Raw genomic sequence first — 8,683 nt, 5'->3', positions numbered from 1 at the left:
ATTGAAATTATAAGACGAAATCTGCATTTTTAATAAGAAAAAATTGTACACACATCAAAAGAAGTTTGGTTCACTGCGCATATGTAACATGACATTTAGATTATAAGATGATGTTGAATTAATACAAGAATCAAATAGGAAGTACTTAACACAACCGATAATAATAATAATAATAATAAAGGTTTTATTTATTCAGCCTTTCAAAGGCAACATCCATCCATTACAGACCATATGAGGCGGTGAGACAATCCGCAAGTTTGGGGGCCATGTTTAGTTTTAACCAGTGTTTTGCATGCCAGCAGCAATACCCTTCATGGTCAAAATAAGAGTGTCTTCCAGACCAGGAGCATACTCGCTTGTCGGGTTAAGTTTCACAAGCTCAGCCGCCGGCTTGCTCGATTCCATGTATTCCTTGGATAAATGCGGCCTCACCTTCACATGATAATCGGGGTCACGGATCCTTTTCAATGTGTATGCTTGGCACACATTAAGTGTTGTGATGTAAGCATCACGAAGTCGGAGCCTCTGCTTCAGGTACGGGTCGCCTTCGAGAAGATCTCTATGTCCAGCAACCTACAAAAGAGGGTTAAATGGTTGGTATGCTTCATATAAAAAGCATTTTCCGTATTCATATTCCCATTTGTATTACCTGGAGAACAAGGCGCTTGGTTTCTTCGTAGTTGGCTCTCAATTTCTCTCCAAAGGGACAGAGTTCTTTTGATACAAGCAGCTTGTCATACAAGGCAGCAATACCAGGGTCTCCCTTGGCAAGCACCATTTCGATCAAGTCCATTGTGACCCTAAAGAAAGGCCATTGGTTGTACATATCCCGGAGCATCTGGAGATTCTTCACGTCCTTCTCAATCACATGCTTAAAAGCAGCCCCGAAGCCAAGCCACACCGGTAAATGGAATCTTGTTTGAGTCCATGCAAAGATCCATGGGATTGCACGCAGTGTTTCAATGCCTCCACTTGGCTTCCTTTTCGATGGACGGCTTCCGATATTCATCCGACCATACTCCAATTCCGGTGTTGCCTACAAAAGGTTAATTCAGAGAAGTTAAAATGAACACTAGTCACAAGCATCTTTTGACAATGATAATCTATTTTTCGGCAGTGGATGAGATTTCAATGCAATTTTCCATGTGAGAATGATTCGTGTAGAAAATTATTGCAATCTGATATCAGCTGTGTGATTAAATATAGAAATAAGGCATCCAAAAAACCACTTCCTCGAGCATTAGGGAGTTTCTATGGAAGTTTGTATGCAAATATTATACAAAATTAAATTGAAGTATCATATAAATAAGGGATTAAAGTGGAGAAATACTTACTAGGCGGAAGTATTCAACAAAACGAGGTTCCTGGAAGACTACAGAACGATATTCCTTTGTTGCAACTAGTGCCATTTCATCCATGAGTGCACGCCATTCTGGATTCGGTGAGACTGGGGGATGCATTCCATGCTCAAGTGTAGCAGCAGTAAAACGCTGAAGCGTCCTGAAGCACAAGTGCTCCTCTCCAAAGGACTGTTCAATAACTTCACCTTGAACTGTTACTCGAAGTGAACCATGAATTGTATCAGGTGGTTGAGACAAAATAGCAAGATGAGTCGGTCCCCCTCCTCTTCCTACAGTCCCTCCTCGGCCATGAAACATTGTAAGCTTAACACCATACTGCTTTGCCACCTTTACAAGTTCCTCTTGCGTCTTGTATAGCTGCCAAGCAGCAGAGAGACGACCAGCATCCTTTCCAGAATCCGAGTAACCTATCATCACTTCCTGTTTCCCATTGATTCGGTTTCTGTACCAATCTATAGAGAAGAGACGAGCAACAGCAGCAGGAGCAGCTTTAAGATCAGCGAGTTTTTCAAACAATGGAACTACCCTTACTGGTTTCTTTACATGGCATTCACGTTGTAAAAGCTCAACAGCAAGCACATCAGATGAGGCTGTTGCCATTGAGATTATATAGGCACCAAAGCTGTCCGAAGGCAGTTCAGAAATGACGTGAAAAGTGTCCAGCACATCTGCAACTTCTTCTGTTTTGGGAAGATCAGGGCCGAATAGAGGACGCTTGCCTCTGAGTTCAGATAAGAGCCATTCCTGTCGCCGTTCCTCATTCCATTCTCTATAAGAACCAATACCTAGGTGCTTTGTGATGGCATCAAGAACATCAGTATGCCTGTCAGATTCTTGTCGGATATCAAGCCTCACAAGGGAAAGACCAAAGGTTGAAACTTGCCGTAAGAAATCCAGAAGGCTTCCATCAGCTATTGGCCGATCACCGCAAGCACAGAGTGATCTATAGCAGAGCTCAAGAGGCTCCAGAAACTATAGGAATACAAAAATAGAACCAGTAAATATTAAATCTTCCCCAACACAATTACAGTGAAATAAATCATCACCATATGTGTGTGTGTGTGGTAAGGATTGTTATGTTACTCGAGGAAAAACGCTTTACTTCAATAAATGGTGAGAAATATGCAACACTTGCAAATTAACTAATTCAGCAGTAACTCGGAAAGTTCATTTCAAAGTAGAGACCTGCTCCACATTGGTAAAAGCTGATTCTTCAGGAATGTCGGAAAACCCATTGACCAACAGGTGACGAGCACGTTCACGTGTATTGTACAGCTTATCTCTCACATCACCAAGAATAACACGATACGGCTCATTTGGAGGAATCTGTTTCCAGAATTCTGCATTCAAAATCATTTTACAATGAACACATTGATCTACAAATTATACCCAAACAAATATCTCAATCTTACGGAGCTAATTCATATATTATTCAGGAAGCAATTGACAAGTATATGTACACCTATTACTGATAGCTCATAAGCAAGTCTAAAATTCAAACCACGCGTTAAGATCAATGTTACATACCTATGTAATGTTTTGCATCTCTTTTCGAGGACCTATGAAGTTCATCTGCACGAACACGAAGCTCATCGTTGCAGCGCCACATTGATAACTAAAAATAAACCAGAGCAAAATGAAAGAAGACGAATCAAAATTGTAATAATAAACCATGATATAAACTCTTAACTATAGAAAGAAAAGTGTCTCAGGCTGGGAAGTTATCTTTTCTATACCTCGAACATAAGATCCTCTATTTGGGAGAAGTACAAGTTAGCGGCCATCATTCTAGCCAATAAGCATACATCTCTAGTAACTTCCGGAGTCACCCTGGGGTTTCCTGCAGTCAACATCAAATAGTATCTAAATTTAGATGTCCCGACATATGAAATAAGGTAAGCATTTCTGCATTTCAATTCAATTAATAACAAAAAAACAACATTTTTTGCACAATCTATTTTTCTTTCACATCCCTACTGCAAGTTAAATAAGACTTATAGTTGCAGCTTGCAATGTTGCCTCTTTAAGTAATAAACCATTTCCAAAACAGGACAACATTCTTCAGTTAAATATATGTGGAAAAGAAGCATACCATCACGATCCCCTCCCATCCATGAAGAGAATTGAATAAGAGGGGCATTGTAGGGAACACGTTCATTTATCCCTATGTTCTTCAAAGCTGTGTCAACGCGACGCAAGAATTTTGGTACACCTTTCCAGATTGTCTCGTGGAGGTAGCTCATTCCTGCTCTCATCTCATCTTGTGGGGTGGGAGGATTCCTACGGATCTCATCCGTACGAAAAGCAGCTTGAATCTATATGAACATAAAACGATACAGAGAGTTGTGAGCTCAGATGTTTCCTATATCGTAGGTGTCAAATATTGATTTAGCATTCTAGTATAGAAGCCTTGGTTCCTTGCAGTTATATCAGAGCTCAAATACGAAGCATATGAATACGAAGTAAATTTTGCATTTTCTTACCTCCCTTTGTAGAGCCTCGTCAAGTTCCTGCTTATCATCCGGAGTAATGTCTTTAGCATACAACTGAGTCAAACAATTACGTATCCTGCAAGATTGAAAATGGAATTCTCAGTGAATTATAACATAAACAAGATAAAACTTGCAACACATCCAATGATAGGAAGTCTAAGCAGCATATGTAAGCAGTCAATGTAATAAAATCATGGCAAGAGTGCTGTCCATGCTAAAAATGGTGAGACAAACCTTCCATGTTTTTGAAGTAAGGATCTTCTAACAGACTGAGTAGGATGCGCAGTCAAGACTAAATCCACAGTCTGATTCTTCAAAGCATCGAAAACTTGTTGAGGGGACATGTTCAACTGACCCACAAGTCTCTTGAAGGTCTCTTCAATGTCTGACTCGGTTGTTGCAGAGCTTTCATCAGCAAAGTCACCTTTCTTCAACTTGATCCTCCTTCTATAAGCAATCTGAACCTCCTCAGCCAAGTTCCCCAAGTTAAGCATGTGGGAGAATGATTTGGTAACCACAATTGAATCCCCTGGGTCCAAGCTTGTGAGTACCTTCCCAAGCTCCTCCAATATGTTAGGGTCATGCTTCCCTTCGTACTCAGCAGAAAGCTCATAACATTCTTGAACCTAATTATAACATTAACCCACAAATACTGAGTTCCTTACTGATTAAAAACTTGAAACAAACAATCGTATGAAGTAATTAATACCGTTTCTCTGATATCCTCTCCATGCAAATATTGAAGAATGTCGAGAAAACGATCCAAAAGCAAAGCATCATATTCAATCAACTTATCATCCTCAGATACTTTCCCAGGTGCTAGTAGCCTAAGCTGTGCATCTATGGAGGCCATCTTTTCTATTTTCCTACCTGCCATCTCTGCCATTTTAGTTGGCCAATCTGTGGAGAGATGTATCTGGAAAAGTGAAGGAAAGACAAGTGAATTCCGTGAGGAAGAAATCGCTAGAAAAAACAAAAGGAGAAATGGGTAACTTATGACTCAAACACAAGAAAGTGAAACACGACGACTATATCACGACACGACACACAGACTCACTGACACTCGCATCGCTTCCTTATTTATGGCTCAAAAGGCCAACTCTTCTTTTTCTTGAATTTTCTATTTTACTTTTGCTTAACGCATAAATGCTGTTTTAAAGTATTTTTTGGAATATTTTATTTCTTAAAATTTAAATTGTTATTCCATTTATTTCAAATTTTTAATTTTACTAAAACAAATTGGTGATCAATCAAAATTCAAAAACACATCACTTAATTATTAATTTTAATTCTTTTTAAATAAATAAAATTCGATTAAAAATAAAATAAATAATTTTTAATTAATAAAAAATAAAACATTTAAACCAGTACATGTTTGTTTTATTCTCTTTCTTCCCCATTCACCATAAATCCAAGACTACCTTCTACTTTGTTTAATTTCCCCATTCATTTAAATACAACATTCATGTGTAAATGGTGTTGTCTTTAATTTTCCCCCTCATAGAAAACTTGGGGATTATTGTGCCTCCTCTATTTGGTTTATTGAAGGTTGATGGAGGTTTAGACATCGACGAAGTTTGAGAAAATTTTGAAGATGGAAACATTGGTGCATGCGAAGATGAAGATAGAGATTGCATCTATGTTACAATCTGAGATAAAATTGGTGCAGGCTAAGATGAAGATGGTGGGTGCATCCGTGTTGCAGTTTGAGATAAAGTGAGTGTAGGTAGAGCTGAAACTGAAGGCTGCATCCATGCTGCATTATGAGATGAAACTAGAGGCTACATCCCAATTGCAGATTGAGATGAAACTGAAGGCTACATCCTTGTTGCAGTCTGAGATGAAATTGGTGCAAGCTGGGATGAAACTAGAGGTTGTGTCAATGGTGCATTTTTAGGTGAAGTTAGTGTAGTTTGAGATGAAACTGGAGGCTGAAAATTGAAAACGCACATTTCACAAATAGGTCAAAATGATGGAAACCAACAAAATGCTAGAAATTAAAATATTAGAGAACTAATTAACATGTTTAACTTGCATTCTTTTTTCGGACATGTTCTAATGTTGTGTCCAACCTTACCACAACATCTACTACTCATCTTACTTTCATGTTTAGACTACTTGCTTCCTTTGAGTATTTCTTCTTCGTCCATTTTCCTCTTATGTTTGGGTCTTTCAGGAAGTTTTCTTTTGAATGAGTGATTTATAGGCCCCATATTTATTTTCTTCCGGAAATAATCACTAGGAAACGTTGACAAAGTATAATTGTACAACAAGTTGTACGTTTCTTTTTTGTATGCATCAACCACATATGACTCAATAGACTTATTCCTATTCCTATATAAGATAACACATATTGTATGGAGTATAAAATACCTATCAGATTCCAATATTCACAGGTGCAATTTCAGCCCTTACCATTCAGAACGTATGTTTCCTTATTACATAATACCTCATAATCATGTTGTCCATTTCAAGCTATATGACAATAAAAATTAGTTTCATGTACGTCAACAACTTTAAAACTTTTAAGACGGAGAAAAGACTCCTAAATTTGATATCTAAGTTTATGTGAAAGGTTTCGATTTCGAGATCGTTTAAAGCAAGTGAGGTTGTTAGAAGGGTTAGGAGAGTCAAGGTGAAGAGGACAGCCTCGGTATTGTCTCCTACTAATGAGCAAGGTAAGCCGATGGGAAAAAATCATAAGATTTTTGTTAAAAGGACTATCTCTCTTCCTTCTTGTCTGGCCCCTTCTACTACGAGCTTAATTTCAAGCACTCCGTTTGTTTATTCGTTTGTTTCTTGGAGTAAATTTTTTGGACTTGTTTTTTTATTATGATGTTTTGGGTGTCTGTCGGTGCCATTTCTAATGGATATAAATTTTTGGTGCGCAGGTCGTGCTGCAGCCCTTGTGGAATCCACCATCATGCACGCTACTGTTGCGAACGTATCCACAAGTATACCTGCAGTGTTGTCCTATGTTCCTTCTGCTGCTGCTGCTGGTTCAGCCTCCTCTTCCTTGTTAATTTATGAATATTTATTTAAAATAAAATATAAAATCATTTAAAAATATTTTTTAAATCTAAATTTCTTGTTTTAATTTTTAAATGGTATTTGATTGGCTGGAAAACGTGAATGAAAAACAACCATATCAGTATAAGTAGAAATTGAAAATTTCAAGGCTAATACATCGGAGCATATTAAGATTTTGAAGTTCTCAATGCTACCCCATCGGAGCAATTTACTCGATGGATCATTTTACTACTTAAAGAAAAAAAAAACTAATATTAGATATTTCTCTAAATAATAAAATAAAATTATCGATGCATATAGAATTTGTATCAATAATTTGTGCTGTAGTTATATTTAAAATAATTGCATGTAACTAATTTATCTTATATAACTTAGGACTTATATATACATTATTTTTTTTTCATCTTTTATTTTATAAAATTTACATGATTTCTGGACAAATTCTCTAAACTTCAAAAATACATATGGAACGGGAAACCATGCAGAAACCCTAATAGAGAGCCGCAAGGTGTTACTTTTGTTTCTGATTTTCTTGGCAGCCAAACAGAGATCTAAGACAATGGCAAATCCGGAAACGGTCAACGGCGAGGTGGAGACGACGGAGGAGTTCCACGAGACCGGCGAAGGTAAAATATCCGAGCTGCTTAATAAACTCGAAGCGCTTAAGAGCGAGAAGCTGAAATTGACCCACGAAAACAAAAGAATGAAGGAGAAGATGAATAAACTGAATCAAGAAGTGGATCATCTGCACAGCAGGGAAGAAGAAATGAGACAAGACATCGATGACTGGGATGAAGATACGAGTTTCCTGGAATCGATCGCGACGAGATCGGCCGACCTCGAAATCGAAGTCACGAGGCTCCAACACGATCTCATAACGTCGATGCGCGAAGTAGGTGAAGCGAAGCAGGAGGTGACCGAGTTAAAGAATGGATTGGAAGAGAAAACGTTGGTGATCGAAAGATTGCGCTCCGAAATCTCCGAGCTGATAAAGGATAAAGTTAAGGCCGAGAAGAGAGGAAGAGAACTGGAGACGAAAATAGGGCTTCTAGAAGTGAGGGTAAAGGAGGAGAGGGGAAAGAAAACTCGGGTCCAAGATGAAATGGAGGAGAGGATGACTGAGTTAAAGAAGAAAATCCAGGACCTTGAAGACGAGGTGGCTCAAACCAACCATAAGTTGAAAAGAAGCAAGCAAGTCAAACGACAATGCCAGGAGAAGGTGATGGGGTTGGAGAAAAAAATGTTGGAATTTCAGGATACCTTGGACCAGAACACAATCGAAGCTGCTCTTAGTGGAAAGGTTAAGGATATTGGTTGTAAAGACAAAGGGTTGAATGTGCCAATCATGGCCGCCGGAATGGTTGCTGCCGTCGTTGTCGTGGCGGCTGTGGTAGATCGTTGCCTTAGGAAGCATTGGTGAAGAATGAATTCTGGTGGAAGATAACGAGATGAAGGATAAGCAAAGGTTAGAGCTCTCTTATGGTTATCAACATGTATTTAAATTGCGATTGCAGTAGCATCTTGATTGCATCGTGATTATTGCGATTACATACATTATAAATGTTATTGTGGTGATTACCAATATCGTTATCATACAATAATAATTTCAAACACCACCGCTATGACTATATAACGGACATACATATAAATATTGTTTCTTTTTTTTATTATAATTATTTTTCTTAAAATAAAAGTTTTGATATATTAATTTATATAATTTAAGTTTATAACTAAAAAATTGTTTATTTTGTTAATTATCTTTAAGATAGGTGGTTAAAAGCTTTCACTTGACACATCTCT

The 8,683-nt window shown here is 37.9% G+C and overlaps 2 protein-coding genes across 3 annotated transcripts; one reads left to right on the top strand and one right to left on the bottom strand.

Moving 5' to 3' along the window:
* Nucleotides 1–227: 227 nt before the first annotated feature.
* LOC120140233 (phosphoenolpyruvate carboxylase 1-like) lies at nt 228–4,885 on the bottom strand. 2 transcript variants are annotated; one of them, XM_039155243.1, is made up of 10 exons: nt 4,563–4,754; nt 4,088–4,479; nt 3,845–3,929; nt 3,454–3,676; nt 3,098–3,201; nt 2,889–2,976; nt 2,547–2,701; nt 1,335–2,333; nt 650–1,036; nt 228–573 (listed from the first exon to the last, which is right to left on the bottom strand). In XM_039155243.1, the coding sequence occupies exons 1-10, from the start codon at nt 4,737–4,739 to the stop codon at nt 277–279; spliced, it is 2,907 nt and encodes a 968-aa protein (XP_039011174.1). In that variant the 5' UTR covers nt 4,740–4,754; the 3' UTR covers nt 228–276. The 2 variants fall into 2 exon arrangements, with proteins under 2 accessions (XP_039011174.1, XP_039011175.1); XM_039155244.1 differs by lacking the exons at nt 228–573; nt 650–1,036; nt 1,335–2,333; nt 2,547–2,701; nt 2,889–2,976 and having other exon boundaries at nt 3,095–3,225; nt 3,394–3,676; nt 4,563–4,885.
* A 562-nt stretch (nt 4,886–5,447) lies between these two features.
* On the top strand, nt 5,448–8,303 carry LOC120140295 (peroxisomal and mitochondrial division factor 2-like). Its single transcript, XM_039155293.1, has 5 exons — nt 5,448–5,537; nt 5,580–5,738; nt 6,429–6,531; nt 6,745–6,852; nt 7,423–8,303. The coding sequence occupies exons 1-5, from the start codon at nt 5,448–5,450 to the stop codon at nt 8,301–8,303; spliced, it is 1,341 nt and encodes a 446-aa protein (XP_039011224.1).
* Nucleotides 8,304–8,683: the final 380 nt, after the last annotated feature.

The sequence above is a fragment of the Hibiscus syriacus genome, unplaced genomic scaffold, assembly GCF_006381635.1.
Source record: "Hibiscus syriacus cultivar Baekdansim isolate YM2019G1 unplaced genomic scaffold, ASM638163v2 tig00110783_pilon, whole genome shotgun sequence".
In the NCBI taxonomy this organism is placed as follows: domain Eukaryota; kingdom Viridiplantae; phylum Streptophyta; class Magnoliopsida; order Malvales; family Malvaceae; genus Hibiscus; species Hibiscus syriacus.
The sequence above is the reverse complement of the archived record's forward strand: the minus strand, read 5'-3'. Positions and strand labels throughout refer to the sequence as shown.

Excerpts from the sequence above, each read along its gene's own strand:
- LOC120140233 (XM_039155243.1), bottom strand. The coding sequence starts at position 4,739 with ATGGCAGAGATGGCAGGTAGGAAAATAGAAAAGATGGCCTCCATAGAT. Across the intron at positions 3,677-3,844 it reads ACGAGGCTCTACAAAGGGAG|ATTCAAGCTGCTTTTCGTAC; the intron begins GTAAGAAAATGC and ends ATGTTCATATAG. Across the intron at positions 2,334-2,546 it reads CTTTTACCAATGTGGAGCAG|TTTCTGGAGCCTCTTGAGCT; the intron begins GTCTCTACTTTG and ends GTATTCCTATAG.
- LOC120140295 (XM_039155293.1), top strand. The coding sequence starts at position 5,448 with ATGGAAACATTGGTGCATGCGAAGATGAAGATAGAGATTGCATCTATG. Across the intron at positions 6,532-6,744 it reads GTCTCCTACTAATGAGCAAG|GTCGTGCTGCAGCCCTTGTG; the intron begins GTAAGCCGATGG and ends TTTGGTGCGCAG. Across the intron at positions 6,853-7,422 it reads TCCTTCTGCTGCTGCTGCTG|CCAAACAGAGATCTAAGACA; the intron begins GTTCAGCCTCCT and ends TTTTCTTGGCAG.